The sequence below is a fragment of the Eurosta solidaginis genome, chromosome 1 (assembly GCF_040869045.1).
Source record: "Eurosta solidaginis isolate ZX-2024a chromosome 1, ASM4086904v1, whole genome shotgun sequence".
Classification (NCBI taxonomy): Eukaryota; Metazoa; Arthropoda; class Insecta; order Diptera; family Tephritidae; genus Eurosta; species Eurosta solidaginis.
This window is the reverse complement of record NC_090319.1, coordinates 329,903,610-329,931,154: the sequence shown is the minus strand read 5'-3', so window position 1 is coordinate 329,931,154 and position 27,545 is coordinate 329,903,610. Positions and strand designations below refer to the sequence as shown.

At 34.6% G+C, this 27,545-nt stretch overlaps 1 protein-coding gene across 1 annotated transcript in view; it reads left to right on the top strand.

Moving 5' to 3' along the window:
- The window catches only part of pnt (pointed), a 531,360-nt gene that overhangs the window by 383,602 nt on the left and 120,213 nt on the right, over positions 1–27,545 (top strand). Inside the window, exon 6 of the mRNA XM_067762142.1 lies at positions 913–1,155. Within this exon, the coding sequence (XP_067618243.1) occupies positions 913–1,155 (243 nt within the window). The remainder of the gene's footprint in view (positions 1–912; positions 1,156–27,545) is intronic.

Here is a 27,545-nt window from a genome sequence, read left to right as displayed (position 1 = left end):
TGATGATTTGTGGGAGAGACGTAACAAATTAAATGGGGTCGGGTAAAATTTCGAATTTCGAGTCGTTCCGGTACATAGAACCGGTGGCCTTGGGAAGCACTGCTACAACAACAATCACAACATTGTTGTTCCTCAACAATCTATCTCCCTTCCCTTTTCGTCCATCTGTATTCAGGTACTTTTATAAAGCTTATTCTTAAGAATGTGTTTGGTCGTACCCTTCTTTGATAGGTCATAAACTCTACAGTTGCCTTCAACATTCATTTCTGCAGGTACCCTTATAAGACGGCTTCTAAAGTGCTAGGCCGTTTCATTGAGAGATATACGGCATTCAGTAATCAACTTTGTGTTGTCTTGCACTCCATCTCTTTCCCATTACTATTCCTATCCCATCTCTCGCCGTTTTTTGTTTCCGTTTGCTTCTTACGAACATGAATCACCCGTTAAAAGTAGCATATTCTCCACTTTCCCTTGCTGCAAGAATCAAACAATACATTGTCGACGCCACGGTAAAAAGCTGCTAATTCCACAAACTCCGGCTGAAATGTACAATATTGAGTTTTTTCGTTCTACTGTAAAATTTTGTAGGATGGAGTTACCAGCTTTTATCGTGGCGTCGACTTCATACTTGTTCACTATCATGTCTTCTAAATATATATTTTCTCTCTCTCTTTCTACTTCTAGCATTTTCCCCAACAGTGTTCGGTAATAATTTTTTGTATTAAGTGAACCCATCCTATTTTCTGATATTATTTACATTAGCACCGATTACTTTTGCTGCATTTTTCGTGTTTTATTTTAAATTTTTATATGCATTTGATTTAGTAAATATTGCAGTTTTGATGATTTTCATATTTAGTTTTTACATTTTTATGTTTATTTTTTTATTACCAAAATTATTGATGCATTCAGATTGTGAAAAAATCGCCGCTGAAGATGCTCAAGAACAGAATGGCTTCGAGGCAGCCACAACGGCTTCAGTTTGTGGATCAGATCATCAAGTGGGCAATTATATGAGTGGTAATAATAGTAGCAACAATAACAACAACAACAACAGCAACAATAGTCACAATAATCACAGATTAGCGCCAGATTATACAACACCGCCAGCCAGTGATAAAAGTAGTTTTCATTCGCCATCGGTGCATCATAGTGGTAAGTGGAAAAAACTCTTTGTTTTTGCTTATATTAACTAAATATGTTTTAAAAACTTTTGGGAACGATTACATCAAAAATTACTCAGAACTGCAATGGTAACTCGGAAAATTGATCATTTTTTCCAAAGTTTATGGCACTACAAAAAAAAACTAAACAATTTATTCAAAACATCTGAGTTTATTAATTTCCTAGTTTATAAGCGGATGCAATTCGTTTTAGATGTTTTTCTTTTTGGTAATTTTTTGTTTATGGCAATTTTTGAAAAATCAAGTTCAGCAATTTGGTTACATCTGTGCGCGCAACTCTTCCGCAATATCATTTATTATTTATTTCGCGTGCGCATCCGGCGTGAGCCAAAACACACCCAAACATACAAGCGCACATATGCAGTAGTGACGCACGGAACCGTAAAACCGGTCCAGAAACAGCTTCTTTGTATAATTTACGGCTCTCAGCTTATATAACGAAGCTGAAAACATCTGTGAAGTAACGAGTTCGGATTTTCTCGCAGAAGGAAGGAAGCCAGAAAAAAAATTTAAAAATAACTCTTATTTTCCGATCGAAATAACGTTTTAAAATAACTGTTATTATTCCAGCGAAAAAAAACTCCAAATCGACTGTCAAAGAATAAAAACTCAAAAAAAAAAAAAATCACTACTTTTTATCGATCGAAATGAAAAACTAAAAAAATAACAATTGTTTCTCGAGGGAAACAAAAAATTGTTATTTTGCGAGCACAATAAAAAACTCACAAAATAACTCTTATTTTTCGACCGGAGTAAAAAAACTGAAACACTTACTGCTATTTTCCGATCGAAAATAAAAACTCAAAAAATATCCTTTATTTCCGGAAGGAAATAAAAAATCGGCGAATAATTAATATTTGGCGAGCACAATAAAAAAATCAATAATAACTGTTTTTTTCTATCGAAATAAAAAAATTAACTGTTATTTACCCAGTAAAATAAAACATCCAAAAAATAACTATTATTATTCGATCGAAATAAAAAACTCTAAAATAACTGTTATTTTCTGAGAAAAAACTCAAAAATAACTGTTATAAACAACTCAAAAATAACGGTTATTTTCCGAGAGAAAAAAACTCCAAATATAACTTTTATTTTACAAGCGAAATAAAAAGACTCAAAAAATAACAGTAAAATAAAAAAACTCTTAAAATAAGCGAATCGAAATATCAAAACCGAAAGCTGATATACCCGTGTCAGCTAATAAAAAAATACTCGGCAGAACCGACTCGTTAAAAAAGCCTCTCCACACATCTCTAATGTTCACAACTATGCAACAACAAATATTGATGAATTAATGATCTTCTCAGCTTTTAAAAGCATGAACTATTTTCCTATAGTCGTAATACCAAAGTCAATAATAAATTATCAAAAGAGTTTATTAGGACTTTTAATTTGAATGCTTCATTTCATAGCGTCGTCGTTGATTTGATTTTAATTTATGGCATACATTGTATAGTATATCGTTTATTAATTGCTAATTTGAACTTTGTTTGGACAAACTATTAATTTTATTTGTTATTTTTACTAATTTTATTTACTACTTATAAATATCTGAGCAATTTGAATTGAAACGGAAATTAATTTTCAAAAAAAAAAAAAACACAAAAGAACAAATATCATTATTTAAGATAGGCAACTTATGGTAGCAGGGGAACTAGATTTGTATGAGAGATGCTCGCCCGCCCGCTTCGTTATGTGGTAGCTGGCTGACACCGTTGGATGCGATTGGCGCCAGCCACCGACCGCCAACAGCGCACGTAAAATTTCTGTTTGTGTTTGTTTTTGTTGTGCTGATACGTTCATCTCCTACTTACCTCCTACTTTTGTTCGATATGATATCTAATGTTTAAAATAATTATTTTAAATATATTATTTCCCTTTAGTACGGTACAAATTGATTTAAAGTTGTTGTTGTTATCTTTACTTCAACACCTCTTTACAGTCGCTCACAATGAAGTAAACTCCATTCTTTATTTTTTTTTCTTACCATGTTTTTGCAATTATTTTATTGAAAAGAAGGAAAACACTTAGCTCCAAATTTGCGTAACGTAAATGGACAAGAAAAAGTCCCGAAAAGTTCCCAGTGATCTCGAAAATTATCTGCAAAAATTTTTAAAGGTAATTCCAAAATAGTCCTTAAATAGTTCTAAAAAAATCTTGAATAATCCCAAAACAGCCCTGAAATAATTCCTAAATTATTCAGAAAAATTGTAGAGATGATTCCGAAATGATCCTGAAATAGTTCTGAAAAAATCTCGAAGTGATTTCGAAATGTTTAAGAAATAAGCCTAAAACATTCCCGGAACAATCTTGAAAAAGTCTCGAGCAACTTTTAAATCATCCTGAGATAGCTCGGAAAAAATATCTAATTGGTCTCCGGAATTTTCCTGAAATAATCCCAAAATATTTCTGAATCAATGCACGATCAAATCAGATTATGCCGAAATGGTTCTGAAATAATCTCGAAATATTCCTGAATTAATTAATGATCAAATCAAATGATAGTGAAAAGTTCCAAAAAATGCTAGAAGTGTTTCTAAAATAATCTCGAAACAGTACGAAAGTGATCCTACAAAGTCTAAAAAGCAATTTCCTTAAATAATCCTGAATTGTTCCTGGATCAATTCACGATAAAGTCAAATGATCCTGAAATTTTCTGAAAAAAAAAATTTCCAAATGTTGCTGAATCAATTCATGATCAAATCAAGTGATGTGGAAATAGTTCCGAAAAGAACCTCAATTTTCCTGAAATAACGTCGCAACAGCCCCAGAATAATACGGAAATGTGCCCGGACAAGTGTTGGAGGAATGACACTGGAAAAGCTTCGAAGAAATCCCAAAGGTTACCTGGAATAGTCCCAAGACAGCAGCGAAACTATCACGAAATAATACAGAAAAAGTTTCGAAAACTATTCCGAATTTACTCTGAAAACGTTCCGATAAGAATATCCAAAGGTTTCGGAAATAACCATAATCTCCTAAGAGGCCCAGAATAGTCCTGAAGTGATCCCAAAATCCTTCCGAAATAGTCCCGAAACAGTTCCGGTAACATTATTAAAATGGTTTTAATTTGGGCTTAACCTTCTTAAAATTTGTTTTTCTGAATACGGAGTAAATTTATAATTTTTTTTTTCATTGGAAGTAAATAGCAACTTTATATTTTGATTTTTTTTTTTTTTTTGAGTAATAACCTTTAGCTAAAGAAGTTAAGATGCGGGACACTACATTCATACAGGGGCCGAATCGTAACGTATGATCACTGTACGATACGAAAGAAAATTACCTGATACGTAAGTCGTATAAGTAAAATGTAATAATGGTATCGTTCTATGCTTATTCTTTCTTCTCATATTTTTCAAATTTAATTTATCTTTTTGTTTGACTTTTTCTTGATTGTTTTATTTATTCTCCGATTTCATTGACATCACTTAAGTTGTTGCTCTCATATCAGCTCAACCACATGTGTATGAGGTGTCCGCTCAATGGCATTGTTAGCTCTCTATGGCTCACAACATCACTTTGGCTCCGTTTGGCTCCCTACAACGAGCAAATCGATTTCGTATATCAGTTAGTTAGTTTTTGCAGATTTTTTTTCTCTCTAAGCTCTGTTTTATTACAAAAAAAAAAAAAAAAATAAACTTTCATTCAACAAAATCGATGGACTAATACAAATGTTATAAGCATTCAAGTAAGTAGATCCATTTAGTACTTAAGTACCCTACTGGTACATATGGGTTAGTATTCGTATATCAGTTAGTAAGTTTTCGAAATTGAAAAAATCCGTAAAGATTGTTCGTTATCTTTAAATCTGCAGGGTCTAGCAACACAGTATGCACAGTTTATAGTAAATTTTATTACCTTTTAAAGGCTTCAAACCGTTTTGGAATTGCTCAATTCGTTCTTAAGATATATATGATGAAGTGGACCCAATTTTTAATTTTTTTTTTTTGAAAAACGGTAATTCGTAAATATCTCAAAAACGCTACCATAGAATTAAAAATAATTTCATAATGGCGTCTCTGGTGCAGAAAAAAAGTTGGAAGTTGCGGTCCAGTGTTATCAGAGCATGCTTTGCGTTATATTGTCTTTGCTGCGACACATACTCAAAGCATACGGTACATCAATTAATCGATTTTCACACACTGAAGAATATACGTTTAAAAATTTAGAAAATTGATAAAATTTGCTCACAAAATTTCTTAACATTGCCAATCCCATTTTTGTTGCAAGTGACTGTAGCTCAACAATTGGCGCTATCACTGCAATAAAGAATATTAATGAATATACAAATTTTAAGTTGCAGATACATTTGTAGCATTGACAACTAAGCATACGCATGTACGTACTAAAATAAATTTCATAGTAAATTTTTTTATTTATTTTGTTTTAAATGTTTGTATGCTTGAATGTGCATTTCCTTTTTGAAATCATCGCGTAGCTGTCGTGGTGTTAACATGATATGTAGTGTATAAGCAATAAATTTATTTATCGTTTTTATTAGTATAATTCACGGTGGCTTAATTGAGTTCTGGTGGCATACCACACATTAAATGGGATAAATTAAAAAAATTTAAAAAGAAACTAGGAAAAAAGCGAAAGCAGTAAATGCAGATAAATGCGTGCATATGAAGATTATTAGTAAGTTTTTTCTTCAAGATTCTTCTGCTGCCTTCTATGGATGCCACAATTGCTATGCTGTGGCTGCTGTGCAACTCAATGTTGTTGTTGTTACTGCTGATGATGATGATGACATGGCGTAGCAGCTCATTTAATATTAATTTCTTGACCACCACTCACTTGTCCGCCTTTGCTTGCCACCGTCTGTCAGTCGCGTTGACATTATAATAAATTAGTTGAATTTATGAGCTTCAAATATAATACATATATGTACATTGTATATATATAAATACATAAATATTTGCACAAACAAAATATTAAATATGACCAAAAATGTCTGAAAACACAAATTAAATTTAATTAAATGTGCTGAAGCTTAATCAAATTGAGACGTAATAAGAGACAAGTAAATAAGCGCTTAGAAACGATGAAGTGCTCAAAACTCAAACGAAATATTGTTTAATAATTTCTTTAATTGGAGCAACTAAAATAATTATGGTAATGACAAAAGCAACTAATGAAATTTTAGTTTAAAAAAAAATTAGACGTGCCACGCAATTCCACACGCAAAGAAGTATTTAACATGATTCTAGGATCGAACACGAGGTCAAGGCCTTAACAATGGCGTAGAAGCATGTACCACGACAACATCAGAAAAGCGGATGTGGAGGTGTTCGAGAGAAAAGCTCTTCGAAAGATTTAGGGGCCTATACGTGTTGGCTATGGCGAGTACCGAAGAAGATTGAATGATAAGCTTTTCGAGCTTGGCGCAGACATCAACATAGTCCAGCGAATTAAAACACAGCGGTTGTGTTGGCTAGGCCATGTTATGCGAATGAAAGATAACGTTCCGGCTAAGAAAGTATTTTAGTCGTAACCCTCCTATTGAAGCAAAGGAAGAGGGCGACCCGCACTCCGCTTGAACGACCAGGCGAAAAACGATTTAAACTCCCTTGGTGTGACCAATTGACGCCAGTTGGCAGAGCGAAAACGTGTCTGGCGCTCCTTGTTGGACGGTCATAACCGTTAACGCTGAAGTGCCAATTAAGTAAGTAAGTAAGACTTTTTAGCTAGAATTTAGGAAATACAATTTCAGACACCTGCCTCAACTGCGCAGATAGATCCGTTTCAAGGATTGCTAAGTCCTGCTCGTCAATACGCTTTAAGCCCGTCGCGCTACTTGACTATCATACCTATGTTTTGTCTATCTTATAACTTGATCTGTCTTTTCCGATCCATCAGCCTTTTTTTCTCGGCGTTACGCCAAAGCAATAACAATTAGAAACAAATTCTTTGTTCATTGAGCATGTTCGGAACGTTCGTCCCCATTTAAGAATTTGTGGAATCGTTTAATATTTGGAATATTATGAATATAATTATTTGGAATATTCGGATCTCGTGAGGTAGTATCAAACGAACTTGTTCCGAATATTCTAAATTAACGGTTTATCCGGAACACTTCCATAAGTACTTAAACGTAAAAGAACTTTCTAAAATTTCATAATAGGAAGGTAGCAGAACCTCACAAAAACTTAATTTCTCAAGTCAAGACGGAATATAAAGTTTAAGACAATAAGCCGTTTTTTATATATGTGACCCGGCGAGCCACCTTGGCGTATGACTCAAAAAAAAACTACTACTAAGAAACTGAAGAAATGCATTGTTTATCTTTAACAGCCGTTTCTCGCAATTTCTTTTTTGAGTCATAAGCCACCTTTTCATACGCCGGGTCACATATTTTGTTGTTAGTTCATTGCTGCTGTTAGTTCGAAATCGTCCAATCTCAAAATATTTTTTATAAATGTCCCATTTCAGGATTTGTCACTATATCAGAATTAGGTTGAAGAACGCCATATCTCAGAACGCTTCTCATTAACTCCCTCTTATCTCAAAATGCATAGAACTAACACTCAGATAGAGTTTTTGAAAAAAATTTTGAGTTAGTGTATTTTTGAGTAAAATTCTGACGTACGAAATTTTTTGAAAAAATTCTGAAAGAATGACCAAACCAACATAACTCTTTATCAATTCACGAAATATTTCCCCCAAAACCTGTTGGCATTTACAAATTTATTATCACTACTAATATACTACTAAAGCAACTTTTCTACTATAATTTTCGCTGAAGGGGATTGAATTGTTCCCCGTTTCCCTTACTTCATACAAGCAACCCGTCCAGATTTGTGAATTTGGAAGTGTCGAAGCCCTGCCATCATTGGAGAACAAACCTTTAGTAATTGAATCATGGGCCCGTATCGTGTTTTACGAATATGTATCGAAAACAAATTTCACTCGAAAAGACAAATATGAATCTGTGAAGCATTTCGTAAATATTATAACACATTATGAATCTTATAAGTACTTGTAGCTACTGTTTCACGTATTACCTCATTTCCAATTACCATTTCAGTGCTACTTATTGCGATTAAAAAAATTTAGTTCGATCACGGATCATTTAACACTATTCGGGCCCTGGAAACTACAAAAAATCAGCTACAAACTAGTTGGAAAATCAATGCCTTATCATACTTTCTTGAAAAAAATTTGAAATCAAAAATCTCATACTCTTCACCGCCAATAATGAAGTAAGCTCGTCTTCCACTCTAGTTTGAGAATTGAAGATAGTCGAAAGCGCCATGATGTTGCCTTTTAAAAGTCGCTTGTTTCCCGGCATATGAATATATGAAACATAGCGCTTTTATGTTAATTTACTATGATTTTTATACTCAGTTGAGCAGAGCTCACAGCGTATATTAAGTTTGATTGGATAACGGTTGGTTGTACAGGTATAAAGGAATCGAGATAGATATAGACTTCCATATATCAAAGTCATCAGGATCGAAAAAAAATTTGATTGAGCTATGTCCGTCCGTCCGTTAACACGATAACTTGAGTAAATGTTGACGTATCTTGATGAAATTTTGGTATGTAGGTTCCTGAGCACTCATCTCAGATCGCTATTTAAAATGAACGATATCGGACTATAACCACGCCCACTTTTTCGATATCGAGAATTTCGAAAAACCGAAAAAGTGCGATAATTCATTAACAAAGACAGATAAAGCGTTGAAACTTGGTAGGTGAGTTGAACTTACGACGCAGAATAGAAAATTTGTAAAATTTTGGACAATGGGCGTGGCACCGCCCACTTTTAAAAGAACTTAATTTTAAAATTTTGCAAGCTGTAATTTGGCAGTCGTTGAAGATATCATGATGAAATTTGGCAGGAACGTTACTCCTGTTACTCTATGTACGCTTAATAAAAACTAGCAAATTCGGAGAAGGACCACGCCCACTTTTAAAAAAAATTTTTTTTAAAGTAAAATTTTAATAAAAAATTTAATATCTTTACAGTACATAAGTAAATTATGTCAACATTCAACTCCAGTAATGATATGGTGCAACAAAATACAAAAATAAAAGAAAATTTCATAATGGGCGTGGCTCCGCCCTTTTCATTTAATTTGTCTAGGATACTTTTAATGCCATAAGTCGAACAAAAATTTACCAATCCTTTTGAAATTTGGTAGGGGCATAGATTTTATGATGCTAACTGTTTTCTGTGAAAATGGGCGAAATCGGTTGAAGCCACGCCCAGTTTTTATACACAGTCGTCCGTCTGTCTTTCCGCTCGGCCGTTAACACGATAACTTGAGCAAAAATCGACATATCTTTACTGAACTTAGCTCACGTACTTATCTGAACTCACTTTATCTTGGTATAAAAAAATAACGAAATCCGACTATGACCACGCCCACTTTTTCGATATCGAAAATTACGAAAAATGAAAAAAATTCCATAATTCTATACCAAATACGAAAAAAGGGATGAAACATGGTAATTGGACTGGTTTATTGACGCGATATATAACTTTAGAAAAAATTTTGTAAAATGGTTGTGACACCTACCATATTAAATAGAAAAAAATGAAAAAGTTCTGCAGGGCGAAATAAAAAACCCTTGAAATCTTGGCAGGTATTAGATATATAAATAAATTAGCGGTATCCGACAGATGATGTTCTGGGTCACCCTGGTCCACATTTTGGTCGATATCTGGAAAACGCCTTCACATATACAACTACCACCACTCCCTTTTAAAACTCTCATTAATACCTACAATTTGATACCAATATCGTACAAACGCATTCTAAAGTCACCCCTGGTCCACCTTTATGGCGATATCCCTAAATGGCGTCCACCTGTAGAACTATGGCCCACTCCCTCATAAAATACTCTTTAATGCCTTTCATTTGATACACATGTCATACATTCCAGGGTTTCCCTCGGTTCATTTTCCTACATGGTTATTTTCCCTTATCTTGTCACCATAGCTCTCAACTGAGTATGTAATGTTCGGTTACACCCGAACTTAACCTTCCTTACTTGTTATTTTATCTCTTTTATCTTTTTTATATCTTTTAAGTTCATTTTTATAGTATGTCCATTCCCATTTAATTTTCTTTCATTCACATTTGTTAAGTAATTTGCATATTGTATTTATTGCCTTATTTGCATATTATACCATTAACAAGGTAATTTTGTTTCAGTTTATGCCACTGTATTTGTTTGTACGTGTATAATAATAACATTTCAGCAACAGGGTCTGACCATCAAAGTATTTTCTTTTGGTTGTAATGAGAGCGCTATTACTAAATGTTTATATAAGTCACTGTACGTACATACTTATATGTGTAAAGGGATTTCTGCATTGCATTTTTTTTATTAAATCAAGTCTATTTATATCCTTGAACCCGTTTTACACTCATTCATTTTAAAGCTCAGGCGCTTAAAGCCCCGTCACATAAGCAGTTTTTCATATAGAAGCGTTTAACTCAATCGTATGCATTATGTTTAAATTGCACGTATTTTTAAGGAGAACGGTAGATTGAGCGGCACTGGCGCCATCTGACATGAACAGTAGCCAACTTGCATACTTTTGTTGCAAGCAAAGCATAAGAAGAAGAATTTGACATTTGCTTTGGCTAAGGGTGCTGGCACACTTTGCAAGTGAAATTATTTTCCCACTCGTTTTTAACATTTTTAACATTTTTCGCAATTAAACCTGCAATATAACAAACGAATACAATACAAAATATGTTAGCAAGTATTTTTGCTGTATAGGGAGAATGTTTAAAACAGTGCTGCGCGAAATTGAATGGGCAAGGCAATTGCCAAGTCTGAAGTTCCTTCATATTTATAAACGCAACATCTTGTGGCGATGTTACTGGAATGCATAACTTGTGTTTAACGCATTTATATGAAAAATTTCATTGTGCCGCGACCTTTGGTACTTAAGGTCCTACTTATGCATATGTAAAAGCTAATGTGTACGTCATAATGAGGTTTTCCATTCCAGGTGCTCACTAGAATGTTCCATCTTTATTTATACTCAGCGTGCTTTGCACGCAGAGTATATTCATTTTGATTGGATAACGGTTGGTTATACAGGTATTAAGGGATTCGAGATAGATATAGACTTCCATATATCAAAATCATCAGCGTCGAAAAAAAATTTGATTGAGCCATGTCCGTCCGTCCGTCCGTCTGTCCGTTAACACGATAACTTGAGTAAATATTGAGGTATCTTCACCAAATTTGGTACATGAGCTTATCTGAACCCAGAATAGATTGGTTTTGAAAATGAGCGAAACAGGATGATAACCACGCCCACTTTTTATATATATAACATTTTGAAAGCACAAAAAACCTGAATAGTAAATAATACACCTAGAATGTTGAAATTTGACGTGCGGGCTGATATTGAGACTTTTGATAAAAATTTTAAAAACAGTTTAAAATGGGCGTGGCACCGCCCACTTGTGATAAAATAAATTTTACAAATATTATTAATCATAAATCAAAAATCGTTAAACCTATCGTAAAAAAATACGGCAGAGAGGTTGCCATTACTATAGGGAATGCTTTGAAGAAAAATTAACGAAATCGGTGAAGGACCACGCCCATTTTTGTATAAAAGATTTTTAAAAGGGTCGTGGACGAATAAAATAAGCTGTATCTTTGCAAAAAAGAGCTTTATATCAATGGTATTTCATTTCCCAAGTGGATTTATAAAATTAAATAGGAAAAACTTCAAATTTAAAAAATGGGCGTGGCACCGCCCCTTTTATGACTAAGCAGTTTTCTATGTTTCGGGAGCCATAACTCGAAGAAAAATTAGTAGAATAAAACTGGGTACACATATTTTCCCTATGGTAGAAAATATTTCTGGTAAAAATGGACGGGATCGGTTAAAGACCACGGCAACTTAGATATAAAACAAGTTTAAAAGGGTCGTAGACCAAAATAATAAGCTGTAACTTAACAAAAAATAGTTTTGAATCAATGATGTTTTACTTATCAAGTTTTATTGTAAGAGGAAATGGGGAGACATTTTCTTTTAAAGGGCGGTGCCACGTGTTTTGTAGAAAAGTAATTTATCTGAAATGAAATGTGCAACTGAAGCTCACGCTGAGTATATAATGTTCGGTTACACCCGAACTTAAACACATTTTCTTGTTGTACCGGTAATTGCATTGAAATGCTAGTTGGATAAAGGGTGTGTGCTGTGATAGCTTAGACTGTTCTGTTTTTTGAGTGTTCAATGTACCAAAATCCCACTACACATATGTGTTTATATGTTCTAAAATTTTCCTTGTCATGCATAAACTTTAATACAAATAACTTGCACACACTTACACACTCACCTTTATTTAATTTTATTATTGCAATCATAATAATTTGTATTGTAAAATGCATCATGCGTAAAATGGTTGTCCATGCCTGACGTATTGAGCAACACTATAAATGTTTACCCAGGTAACCATTAAGGTTTTGAAATTACAAACGATAAAGATTTATTTTTTAGAGCCTTTTTCTTGTAAAGTAAATGGTCCTCTGGCGCATTCAATCAAACTCAGTCTGCAGGGGATTCCACAATTCTTTGCAAACGATGACAGTTTCTTATATGCTACGATATACTGCGAGATTTAGACAGTAATATAAAAGTAGATTTGTAAGAAATTTTCATTTGGTTTACCAGAAAACTTCTGCAAATAAATCTATCGAAAACTAATTTCCTAATTTTCAACAATTTTAGCAAAATTCCTGATAAAAGTGCTCTACCTGCAATAATATACAACGGTAACTTTATTTCAAGAGTAGAAAATTTAAAATACCTGTGTATTTAATTCGACGTATATTGGTATGAACAGATCCATAAAACAAAGAAGCAGAGAATGTGTAACTAAAGAGAACCGCCAACAGAACGAATAGTGGGAAACAGTAAAGCATCAAATCGCGGGTAGGTAATTCACCATTGGGGAAATGTGGCATGAAATTCGTCAATTCCAATGCTACAATTTAACTATTTTTTAACGTTTTCAATACATTTTTTTTTTTTTTGAAATTTCAACGAAAACACCGCGTTTTTTGTTAATCTTCAAGTAGGTGAATTACGTACCACCAGTTTGACAATTTCTCTTGCTGTTCGTCGTTCGTTATTCTCTATAAATTTACCTCTCTGCAACTACGGCTTCAATACAATTCTTTCTTTCTCTCTCGTATCAATTATCTAAACTCAATTTAGAACAGATGCTCAGAAGAATCACAAATGCTTCACAATATTATAATGAAAAATATCCTTGCACTTTACTACTGTCTTACTAAAATTTTAGATTATAAATAGGACACAAGTCAGAAATAATTGGGGTATTCACGTCATCTCGTTATCAACTTATCTGCTTAGAAAATATTTATCTCCAGTGTAGTTTAAAACTGTGTTTAAAATAAAAGCACATAATAAGATAAGCTCACAACCAGGGCCACGTTAATACGCCAAATACTATTATCATCATAAATATTAACCACATAATTAAAATTTTTAAACTTTTCTAGAGTTTTATTGTATATATATCTAAGAATCATACTTTGCGGGAACAGATAGTATTTTAGCTTCGCGGTTACATACCTCGATGGTTTGAGAAATATGTTAGTTACAGATTTGATTTGCAGCACTTTTAAACAATCTCTGCTCAAAATTTCAAATTGTGAAAATAATGACACAAATTGGAGAGGCGTATTGATTCTCGGTATTTAGTTAATCATGCTTGAGATCGGTTTCACCATTAAAGGTTTCTGTTGATTTGGAAAGTCCGGAAAGCTCCATAATACAAATGCGCCTTTTAATTTGGGGAAGTAATCAATAGTTGTTTGAAATGAATTTGGTGTTTTGAAAGTAAAGTTAGTTCCTAAATTGATATCTAGCAAAAATGTGTATTGGGTAATTAAACTTACTTACTTTATGCACACTCATAATGAGAGTACAATGCACTCCAAGACAAGAATGGCAATGTTGAATAAAAGTAAAGGGTGAGCCATTACGAGAATGAGTCTGGATTTACATAGAAGTTGGCTACTCTCTATTTTACAGTGCTTCCACTTTCGCGATTTTATGCAAAATTGTATTCCCCTTTCAACAGAAAGTTATATCGCGCAATCAAATTTTTTTCACAACTGGCAAACGAGGCTAAATTCACGTATGCAGCAAAGTCTGAAAGGAAGCTCATGGAGTTTTAGCTTAACCACGCCAGTTAAAAGCTTATATTCAAATCAGTTTCCAGCTTAAAAGATAGTAACTTCGAACTGGGCACCTTAAAGATCTGAAACCTACTAAAGGTCAGCCTTTTTTTAGCCAATCGCCAAGTTTTCGAGAAAAAGGCGTTTAAAGTTTTTGTTTAGCTTGACCCTGTGTAGCGGCTGGCCGTTGTGAACGAATTTTGTAATTAAAATTTAATTAACTTCCCGATAAGCTACAACCTTGAAACTTGGAATATAGTTCAGAACCCATTGACAATGCAATAATAAGAAAAAAAAAGCTTCGATAGGTGGCGCATGGATCGAAAAATTTAAAAAAATCGCATTTGTGGTGCGATTTGGCTTTAAAGGCGATTTGTGAAAAAATATAGAAAACTGCGGTTTGTTCCATTGGAAAGAGCGTTAAATTTCGTATAAGAATCACTGAAAAAGTGAAGAAAGGTATTTTCGCACAATAGGGTTGTTTCATGATTCCAGGTCACATATGCATATAAGCATGGTCGTAGGCTTGAACAATATTGCGGGTTAAATCTTATTCCGAAAGCTAAACTGATTTGTTAGCACTTGCCTAATGAAACAATATTGTGTTTAGCCATACTTATTTCAAGCTCTTCTTTGTGGCCTTCAAGTCAACTTCATCAATATGACTACTAACCAGCACAGCTGGTATCGGATGAGTTCAGTTCTAATAATAGAAAAAGCCCAACGAATGCTACGCCAGGCGGACACGTCCAGGTACAAGCATACATTTTTGGTCCTGATGCCACCTTTTCAAAAACACGGTAGCTTAGAATTTGGTTGAAGACGATTCTGTCTCACAATTAGTTTCAACAACACTCGATCTTAGAATTTTGCTGTAGAAGCCATACTTCAAAATTGTTTCATAAATGCCCTATCTCAGTTCAAATAGGATTAGGCAACTCAAAAGCTTTAAAAAAGTGCATAGCTAGCAACATTCGATTAGCTTCGAAGTTTTTATTTTATCTACATACATATGTAAAAATGCTACTTTGGACTAGGTAGGCAATTGAAAAGTAAAGTCCTCTCTCGGCGAACAAAAATCATACTCTACAAGTCACTTATCGTACCCGTCCTACTATATGGGGCAGAAGCATGGACCATGACAACAGCAGATGAAGCGGCTTTGGGAGTGTTCGAGAGAAAAGTTCTTCGAAAGATTTATGGACCTCTACGCGTTGGCGATGGCGATTACCGAAGAAGATTTAATGATGAGCTGTACGAGCTATACGCAGACATCAACATAAATAAAATAAATAAATGTAAGGCGCGATAACCTCCGAAGAGATCTAAGGCCGAGCTTCTCTTCCAATTTGCGTCGTGCTCCTCTTGATTTTCCCTACAAATTGGCCGGACGGGACCTACATATTTTATGCCGACTCCGAACGGCATCTGCAAGGCAGATGAGTTTTCACTGAGAGCTTTTCATGGCAGAAATACACCCGGAGCGCTTGCCAAACACTGCCGAGGGCGACCCCGCTTAGAAAAAGTTTCTTCTAATTGAAAAACCTTATTTCTAAAATTTTTATGTTGCTTTGCCCGGGGTGCGAACCCAAGGCATACGGTGTGTTAGGCGGAGCACGCTACCATCACGCCACGGTGGCCGCCAACATAGTCCAGCGAATTAAAACGCAGCGGCTGCGCTGGCTAGGCCATGTTATGCGAATGAAAGATGATGCTCCGGCCAAGAAAGTGTTTCTATCGGAACCCGCCTATGGAAGCAGAGGTAGAGGGCGGCACCCACTCCGTTGGAAGGACCAGGTGGAAAACGATTTAAAATCCCTTGGTGTGACCAATTGGCGCCGGTTGGCGGAGCGAAGGAGCGACTGGCGCGCCTTGTTGGACGGCCATAACCGTTTAGACGGTTAAGCGCCAATTAAGTAAGTAAGTAAGTACATATGTTTTTTATTACGCCCCCTACTAAATTTGTATCAGCGCGCACTAAATTTATTCAAGCATAAGTTTTGTTATCAGCAAAATCTTTAAGAACATTCGAATATAATTGGTATGGCATTGATTAAAACACATTTGAAAATTATGTTATAATGAAAAATAACAAAAATGTATACGTTTATTTGCGAGTATATATATTGCACGCCTAGATCTCTAAGGAGCTAAGTCAAAAATATGAAATTTTGAAGATATATACATTTACCAACGGACTTACAATAGTCAGTCAGCTTTTCGCGTTTTTGGAAGATTGCGATTTTTTGAATTGTTTAGATTTATGTGTGCGATATGTTTTTAGTATGTACAGCTTTGTATTAGTGTATGGCATGTGCCTAAAATAACCAGCACTTTAATTGCCAACTTTGTTTCTATTTAAAACTTCTTTTATTGTTATATTTTTTTATTTCACATTTTTCATTATGATTTTCATTACATTGAAGTTTCATCGGTGTTATGTATGTAGCTACAAAGTTAACAGTATACGTGTAAATACGAGTCATTTGTTTTACAAATTTGGATCTTAGTTTTATTTTTTATTTTTTTTTGCGTGCAAATATCTAAGATATACTAGCCTAGTTATGCTCTCAACCAAATCAGCAGAAGACCCTGGCTTTTTGGCAGCTACTACGTACTTGAGTATTGTTTAAGTACTTACTAAGTAAGTTAAAAGCTGCCATTCATTGCCAATTGCCTCAACAAATGATACCGATGTGTGTGGGCAGGCTGAGGATGACGAGAGTTGGGCTTGCTGACGTAAATTATGGTAGTATATGTATGTGCATAAACTTGTGTGTGTGTTTATATGGACATATAATAAACAAAAAATGTGATGAATTGCAATAATTTTGTATAGAAGGAACAAAAAAACGACTATAATAAAAATAAGTTGGTGAGTCAACAGATGGGGTTGCGGCAACAGGCAGCACAATGCCAAAAGCGCACACCATCAAAGTGCGAACGAAAAATATTAGTCTAGAAGTGTTCTTGGCATTTAAATTCAGTATTGAAACTTCTAATGCATTTCTTTGGTGGCACCCTTGTCCGCTTGACTTACCTGAAAAGGCTCTTGCCATACTTTAAAATTTTAAGCTGCTAAAATTTTTTTACATTTCTTGATATTTTCAGTCATTATTTGGACTTTTTTGTTGATCGTGAAACTTGTATCCATTCAATGCAATTTTCTTTAACATTCACAATTAGAGTATTCACAAAATGTGGCAAGTTGCCAAGCGTAGCAAAAAAAACAAATAAGAGATCATGAAACTCTGTGGTCAAATATCTGCTAAAATTTTTTTATTTAGACTGAAGCTAGAAACGCAAACACAACATTTTTTTTAATCGCTGGCACATCTCACGTCAAAGATTGGTCTATCCTCACAACAGATTAATAATCTCTTTGGGCATATATTTGTGAGCATATATATTGTGACGAATATTAGCAACACTAAGGGATGCTATCATCTCTAAGCCAATACTAAGCAGTGACTTGTATGGACATCAGCAAATGAATCATTATGTCTATACATATGTCCATACAAGCAGCGGAGAGCAACGCACAAACACATGCATGTATCTGAGATACTCCCAAAAGTAGGCAATCATCTGTGGAAGTATCACTAAAATATTCACGCGCATGGGCTATGCGAGAAGCTATAAAATCGTGCATCTGTAGTTAAAGCTGAGAAATTTATAGCTGCTAAACGAATAGTAAATTCTAGAAATCATGGCGGAACGATACAAGGTGGCAGCATGGTGACATGCCTACCAACATAATTAAAAATTCCATGTACTTTGTTTTTGTAAATGCGATGACCAAATGTCAAAATCGTACTGCGCCGAAAGTTGACGTATCAAATCAAATAAAAAAAGTTTATAATCAGCTGTCCCATGCTGCCACCTTGTATCGTTCCGCCATGCTAGAAATAGAAACGCCTAGAAGTATGCGAACGAGAAATCAAATAGTATAAAAGGAGGCAAAGCTGAAAATCAGTAATCAGTTTAAACGCTATCTGTTGAGCAGTAGAAGTGTTATTGTGAAGTACTTTAATTAAGGCCATTTTGCATTATTGAATAATGGAGTTATTTATTCAACAGGTTAGTGATTCGAAAGTTAGTAGAAGGTTGCAAATAAGAGGAATTGCACTAAAAAAATCGCTACAATATATTTGTGAGCATATGGTCTAAAAGATGACTTTTTTGGGCTATATATAGAAATATTGGTTTACCTTTATCATCTGATTTTGGTCAGAGGATATTTTGATTCTTCTACACTACATACTGAAAAAAGCTCGATATCGACTGATGAGCGCAATATTACCTTGTAATGTTGTATTAAAAATATCCTTTTTCAGAATCAGTGTGAAGAATTTATTTCAAAAATGCTCTCTGCATAAATTCATCACATTTTGACTTGAGATAAAGCTTTTTTGAAACAAATTGTTAGACAGGGAGTTATTCAACCAAAATCCAAGATAGGCCGTTTTTGAAAATATTCTGAGGTAGGGCGTTTTCTAACCAATAAGGAAGTCGATATATAGATTTCCAACTACGCTTTGCTGTTTCAATATATTCAAATAAAAGCGAGAGCCCTGTTTTTAAAATAATTTGTATGAGATACATAGTTAAGGCGGGCGGATATTGCGGCCCGGTCGTTGGTCAGGCTTCGTGATATGGGCTATGGGCTTTCCAATTTCGAGCATTTTAGCATTCTTACCAGGTTCGATGTTATCTTTGATAGGACGGACTGTTGTGCGCCGAAAACTCCTGTCTATGCAACCTTTATCCCAGTCATTCCCCGGTAGAGAAATGGGCAAAGGGACTTATTTGGGGAAATGGACCAGTTAACTTGTTCACGGATGGATCGCAGTTCGACGGAAAGGTTTAAGTTGGCTGAAGTTACCACGATTAAGGATGCGGTAAATAAAATGCTATCCAACGCTACTACGGTTAGGGAACTTAACATCTAATCGGGTAGCCAAGCGGCTATCAAGGCTTCGTTTGTGATTGTATCGAACTATTTTATGATAAGGATTATCTGAGTCCCGGGCCATAATGATATCCCGAGGAACTGTCAAGCAGATCTAGAGATTTCTAACTCCGCTGGACACCTGTGGTCTGCTCCTGCTTAGATGGGCACGAGTCAGCTCAGCAAGCTTTGAGCGAACACCACCTCTTGTAGGTGGATGACAGGAGGTCTGCCGAAATAATCGGGTTCATAAAGCTCATCTATCAATGGTCATTGGGGTTTTAGCAGGACACTTTCCAATGGGTATCCATGCGGTACGTCTCGATTTCTTAGAAAATTCACAATATTTAGCTCAACAATTGAACTTAAAACGACCACTTCGACCACACTGCCAAATTACCTGCAATGCATAGTAAACACCCTTAAAATGTAATAATTCAGCTAACCTTTTTCCCTATTAGCTTTTATATAAACTTGGCATGCGCTTTTTTTATAAGAAAGCTCGTACAATCAATAACTAAAAGAAAGAAAAAGTCAACAAACTTTGCAAAATTTGAATTAAAGATAATTTTTTTTTTTTTATTTAAAACATTTAGTTGTAACCAGAAAAAATGTTCCTTGTGGTTTTGTTTGTTTTATTAGTGCAAACCTTATTTAAGAGAAACCAACTTAAAACTCACATCTCGACCAGACTCATCTGCCTTGCAGATGCCGTTCGGAGTCGGCATAAAACATGTAGGTCCCGTCCGGCCAATTGGTAGGGAAAAGCAACAGGAGCACGACGCAAATTGGAAGGGAAGCTCGGCCTTAGATCTCTTCGGAGGTTATCGCGCCTTACATTTACTTTTTTTATTTAATTTGTAAGAAATAAGCGATTGCGAACACACAAAGTAATCTATTTGTACTATGGCACTATTGTGAATATTTGCACTGCATTAACGGCAGTTGCTATCATACGCTAGATGGCAGCGCAAGCTGTAAGTTTTAATTGATTGATAGAACAGCTGATTTTTGTTGATATTTGATAAGAGCCTTTTATATTGGTTGCGCAAGATGCGCACGGGTCCGGCTCGTATACTTTATTTTGTAGCAAAAACCGTATACATCGATATACTCAAATTTTTTAAAAAATTTTATACATTAAAATCCATTTAAAATTAAAAAAATTGTTCATCGATTTAAAAAATTGTTTGATATTAGTACAGACTTAATTAAACTAAAAAAAATATGATCTCACTGGTAATATATATGCTGCTTTTCTATTGCACATTACTGTATTCCTCCAAAAATCACCAAATCCAAATTAGTTGCCACTAACAACAGCAGTTGTGTGTGAATGTGTGTGTGTAGATCGGACATTGACTGAATATCTGTTTAAAAATTCAACCGAAAATGCGGCCAGCTGTAACGGTTTACAATACTTCCCCTTCTTCTTCTTCTTGTTCTTCTTCAAAACATAGCAACACAGCTTAACGCTTTTAGTGGCTTTTCATTTGTTTCATTAAGTTGAGACGCCCTGCCCTCATCAAGCGTCACCTTCAAAAATAGTTCTTCAAATTATGCAATTTAAATGTCTTAAATGAGGTGCTTAACATATATGAACATACAACAACTGCTTACATATGACTACGCGTATGTAGTATATAGTAAATGTAGGTAAATATATAATGTACTTGTGTATGACAGTAATTTGTAGGCTTGTCAGTTGTTTATATGGTGAGTCGGGTCGTATTGGATCGGTCTGTAGGTATTTACTTAGATTTTTGTTTTTTGTTTTTGTTTTACACTACTTATATCTACATATTCAATCGCATATTTTCATCACTTTACTAAGGCTAAGTCGCTTTTAATTTCTCGCTCATTCACCTTTTTATAAGGCAAAGCACCCACAATCCCCACTCTTCCGTCACACCACCATGAAAGTCAACAAAGAAGAAAATGATGAAATGTATTTTCGACTTTTTGCGCTTGGTTGACGCTAAAATGAGAGTAAACGCCTTACGAGCACTAACAAATACGAGCTTAAGTGGAAAATTCTGTAAAAAAAGAATATGCAAATATTTAATAGAGCTTTTTGGATTTGGCATCTGGAATTAAAAGTTTCAAAAGCGTGGCATTAATTGTTTGAGGTATAAATCACGAAAACGTATGCCGAAACTTTGCTTATCACTGGAAATAAGGTCTTTAACCTTAACACAAACTTTAATCCATCTCAAACCTAACTGAAATGGATTTTAATAGAAATGGTGTTCTCAAATGTTTTCTCATTTGGTCTCAATTTAAAAGCTAACATTTGAGAAGAGTTTGAGAAAACTGTTAAGCTGCAATCTTAAACAGTGCCGTAGATCATATTGTGGAATATATTTAAAATCTCTTAGAATTTTTCTGTTGGAAAATCATATCTTTATATATAAAATTCTTGTGTGTGTGTATGTAACTGAACTCCTGCTAAACGACTGCACATTTTTTAAAGAAATTTTGTATGTGTTCATGGGGATTTGAGAATGGTTTAAATCAGACCTGTTAAATTTGAATTAGCATTATTAATCAATTAATTAGATGCCTATTTTAATGGCCAATGATTATTTCAATTGTTTTCCGAAAAAAAAAAAAACAAATACTAATTGATTCCCATTAGAAAAAAATCTTTTTTGATTACTTGTTTAATCAATTGGAAAGTAATCATTAAAAATGGAAAATAATGGCAAGTAATCATTAAATGGCTTTTAAAGAGAATAATCAATTGAACTGGTAAGCATTGCAATTAGTAATCATTATTTAACAGGCATGGTTTAAATAAACAATTCGGTCTAGTGGAAAATATTTTAGACCTTAATTTCTTTGGCAGCGATTGCAAACTATTGGGTGCTCTAGTATATATATATCGGGTATTCCATCCCATTTCGACCAATTTTGAACCCAACCCCTTTAGAATTGGCTGAAAGTTTGTCTTCTTTTTCTAGCTTACGAAAGACTTATCTTGTTTGGTTGATTTTCCGACAGGGTGGATAAATGATGTATATTGGAACGATTTTCCGTCATCCCTTGTCAAATTTGGTTTTGAGACAAACCGGTTTCGGCGTTGTGCCATCATCAGTGTCGATTTTCGTTCTGATCTGTTGTTGTCATTTGTCCTGTATTTATAGTTCGTAGGTATATGAGCAGGTATTGTCAAATTGATGCTTGTGTATATTTATTTATGTGTATGTGCTGTGTGTTCGTTCAGAACCGAGGATGGTTTACTAATCGATTTGTGTGGCTGACTGGGGTAGGTAGAAATCTGTGATTTTAGTCGTTTGACCTTCTTTGTCGGTTTTTTGTTTTGGTGTGTTAATTGTTTTGTGTTTATTTGTTGTTGTGTGTTTGTCTGTTGTACCTGTGTGATTAAGTTGTTTCCTGTAAACAAGTTTTAAAGGCTCGAATATTGTGTCAGAAATTGTGTTTATCTGTTCGTTTATTATTCTACCGTCGAATGTTTTCTGTTTGTAGATTTCCATGTTTTCGAGTACGTTGAGACGTCGGCCCTTTTCTTGTATGTGAAGAACCCTAACTGTTTTATTGATATTTGTTGGGGAACATTCATTCTCGACCATGTGATTCGCGAAGTTAGACTCGGGTATAATGTTTGGATTCCGTATTTTTTTGTTGTAATCTCTAATATGTTCTCTGAATCTCGTTCTTATTTGCCGTCCTGTTTGTCCTATGTAACTATGCTGGCATCCGCAGGTAAGCTTGTATACGCCGTGGCTGCTAAACGGATCCTCTGAGTTAATGTTAGTTCTTAGTTTTCGCCCTAGATTGTTCGATGTTTTGAATGCTGTGTTAATGTTGTATTTTTTAAAGAAGTTTGCCAATTTATATGTTGCTTTTCCAGTATATGTCATAGTCGTGCAGCTATTATTTTCCTTTTCATTATTTCTTTTTGGTTCTCCCTTTGTTCTTCTGAGCTTATCTACTAGTGCTTTTTTATATCCGTTGTTTGCAGCGATATTATATATGACCTCAAGTTCTCTCTTATATGCCTCTTGTGTAAGAGGTGTTCTTTCAAGTCTATGTACCAAGTGCCTTAATGCTGCATTTTTATGATGTTGAGGGTGATTTGAGGTATTGTGTATTATTGTGTCGGTGGCCGTTGACTTTCTATATATGTCATAGTTAAATCTTTTGGCTTCTTTATCAATATTTATCGTGAGGTCTAGATAGTTGATTCCTCCGTCTTTTTCGGTTTCCATTGTAAATTTTATATTGCCGTGCTGTTTGTTGAGGTACTCCAGTACGAGCTCTTCGTTATTAGTAGTTAAAACGCATATTATGTCATCCACGTATCTAGCATAAAATGACACGCCTAATTTGGACTTCAGCTCCTGTATGTACTTTTCTTCCAGATTTTGCATGAACACTTCCATAAGAATTGCTGATGTGGGGCTTCCCATTCCAAGACCGTTTGTTTGTCTATATATTTTATTGTTGAATTTAAAATAGTTTTGACGTAAAGTGGTTCTTAGCGTATTTGTGATTTGCATACTTTTCACTTTGTTTTTTGTGTTATGAACTATTGTTGAGCTAACTATGTCCAAAGCCTCCGATAGTTGTATAGATGGGTATAAATCTTTTATATCAAAAGATACCAATTTGCTGTTTCTTGTTAGCTCTACGGTCTTGAGTCTCTCTATTAGTTCTGTTGTGTTAGCTATTGCATATTCGTTCCTTAGCTCCAGAGTATCTATCAATATCGTTTTTAAATATTTGGACAGTTTGTAACATGGTGCCGATTTAAAATTAATGATGGGCCTCATTGGCGTGTCCGGCTTGTGGATTTTTGGTAGCGCAACCAGTGGAGGAGCCGAAGGGTTCATTTGGACCAATCTATGTGCCATGTTAGAATCTACTATATTTGTTGCATTTTTTATAGCAACTTTGATTTGTTTTTGGTATTCATCTGTGGGATCCTCTCTCATTCTACGACATTTCATTTCCTCTATGAGATCCTCGGTTTTGGATATATATTGCTCTTTTTCGATTAGCACAGTGGTATTTCCTTTGTCCGCTTTCGTTGTGACAATATTGTTTTTCCTTAGTTTATGCCGTAGATTCTTTATTGTTTTCTCCTCTGTATTCGGTTTTTGTCCTTCCTGTGCTTTCACCTCCTTTTTTATGATTTCCCTGCACATGTGTCTTGCGTGCTCCTGTTCTTCCTGTGGTATCAATGATATTGCGATCTCCGCATCTACAATCGCTTGCTCCGTTTTTCTTACTGTATCCTGGTCCATGATATTGTGCTTCAGGCCCTTTTCGAGAAGTTGTGCCTCTTCCTTGGTAATGGCCACTGTTGTGAGGTTAACGAACTTGTCATGAAACTGGTGAGTGTTTTGGTTTTGGTTACCCTCTCGTCGTCCTGCCAGCTTGTCCAATTTTCTGTTCAGCGACCTGTATTTTTGTTGTAGTTCCTGATCGACCTCTGTCTTAATGCGGTCGAAACATTCCATTAATGCAGTCGTAGGTAGTTGTTCTGCCAATCTTAAATGGATAGATAATAACTCGGCATTTATCTCATCCTTCTTCGAGTATAAGTGTTCATGCAAAATCTGGAAGAAAAGTACATACAGGAGCTGAAGTCCAAATTAGGCGTGTCATTTTATGCTAGATACGTGGATGACATAATATGCGTTTTAACTACTAATAACGAAGAGCTCGTACTGGAGTACCTCAACAAACAGCACGGCAATATAAAATTTACAATGGAAACCGAAAAAGACGGAGGAATCAACTATCTAGACCTCACGATAAATATTGATAAAGAAGCCAAAAGATTTAACTATGACATATATAGAAAGTCAACGGCCACCGACACAATAATACACAATACCTCAAATCACCCTCAACATCATAAAAATGCAGCATTAAGGCACTTGGTACATAGACTTGAAAGAACACCTCTTACACAAGAGGCATATAAGAGAGAACTTGAGGTCATATATAATATCGCTGCAAACAACGGATATAAAAAAGCACTAGTAGATAAGCTCAGAAGAACAAAGGGAGAACCAAAAAGAAATAATGAAAAGGAAAATAATAGCTGGACGACTATGACATATACTGGAAAAGCAACATATAAATTGGCAAACTTCTTTAAAAAATACAACATTAACACAGCATTCAAAACATCGAACAATCTAGGGCGAAAACTAAGAACTAACATTAACTCAGAGGATCCGTTTAGCAGCCACGGCGTATACAAGCTTACCTGCGGATGCCAGCATAGTTACATAGGACAAACAGGACGGCAAATAAGAACGAGATTCAGAGAACATATTAGAGATTACAACAAAAAAATACGGAATCCAAACATTATACCCGAGTCTAACTTCGCGAATCACATGGTCGAGAATGAATGTTCCCCAACAAATATCAATAAAACAGTTAGGGTTCTTCACATACAAGAAAAGGGCCGACGTCTCAACGTACTCGAAAACATGGAAATCTACAAACAGAAAACATTCGACGGTAGAATAATAAACGAACAGATAAACACAATTTCTGACACAATATTCGAGCCTTTAAAACTTGTTTACAGGAAACAACTTAATCACACAGGTACAACAGACAAACACACAACAACAAATAAACACAAAACAATTAACACACCAAAACAAAAAACCGACAAAGAAGGTCAAACGACTAAAATCACAGATTTCTACCTACCCCAGTCAGCCACACAAATCGATTAGTAAACCATCCTCGGTTCTGAACGAACACACAGCACATACACATAAATAAATATACACAAGCATCAATTTGACAATACCTGCTCATATACCTACGAACTATAAATACAGGACAAATGACAACAACAGATCAGAACGAAAATCGACACTGATGATGGCACAACGCCGAAACCGGTTTGTCTCAAAACCAAATTTGACAAGGGATGACGGAAAATCGTTCCAATATACATCACTTACGAAAGACGTTTTTCAGAATTTTTTCAAATTTTTTTAAATTTTTTCATCCAACTCAAAAAAAGTTATGAATTTTTAAAAAAACACCGTTTTTGTTTTCAAAATGCTATAACTTTTTCAAAAATTGACCGTTTGGGATATTTATTTTTTTTTAATTTGTTTTAAATGTACTTTTCGGAAAAAATACAAAAAAATGTTTAAAGTTTTTTTTTTTAATTTTTCAGTTTTTCAAGATTTTTCGAATTTTGCCATTTTTTTTTTCTCATAAAAAACTTCAATCAATTCTGCAATCATCCCCACTAATCCCGGAGTGGGCCGATTTTTTTTATATTTTTATTTAATTGAAAAAAAAAATTTTCAAAAATAAAAATTTTTTTTATCACTTTTATTTATATAACAAAAAAATGTAAGAAAATGATTTTTAAGTATTCTTTTCTTTATATATTATGGTAATCTACGATTAAAATGACTCGCTTTCGCTGTCCAGCAACTGCATTAGGCCGGTATACTTAGAAAAAATTTTTTTTTTCAATTAAATAAAAATAAAAATATAAAAAAAATCGGCCCACTCCGGGATTAGTGGGGATGATTGCAGAATTGATTGAAGTTTTTTATGAGAAAAAAAATGGCGGAATTCGAAAAACCTCGAAAAACTGAAAAATTAAAAAGAAAAAATCTTTAAAAATTGTTTGGTATTTTTTCCGAAAAGTACATTTAAGAACAAATTTAAAAAAAAAAAAAGATCCCAAACGGTCAATTTTTGAAAAAGTTATAGCATTTTGAAAACAAAAACGATGTTTTTTTTTTAAATTCATAACTTTTTTTGAGTTGGATGAAAAAATTCTGAAAAACGTCTTTCGTAAGCTAGAAAAAGAAGAAAAACTTTCAGCCAATTCTAAAGGGGTCGGGTTCAAAATTGGTCGAAATGGGATGGAATACCCCATATATAAACATATATATACATACATATGTGGGTGTGGATGGTATTGTCGAATAACGAATTTATTTGCAGCAGATTTCAGTAATAATGTAAGAGTCAATCTCTATGGAACATGACAATTCGAAAATTTCCATACGTTGCACTTTTACATGGCAAGATTAACACATACAAAATTATTCTGTAATATACACTGAAAAACCTAATTTGGGTTAATTAAATAACGATAAAACCAAAAACTAAAGTTCCATTGTACCTTAAGCCTCGAACGAGATTTGATCGTCACACAATTATGAGTTTTGCATTTTGTAAGCAGGGGC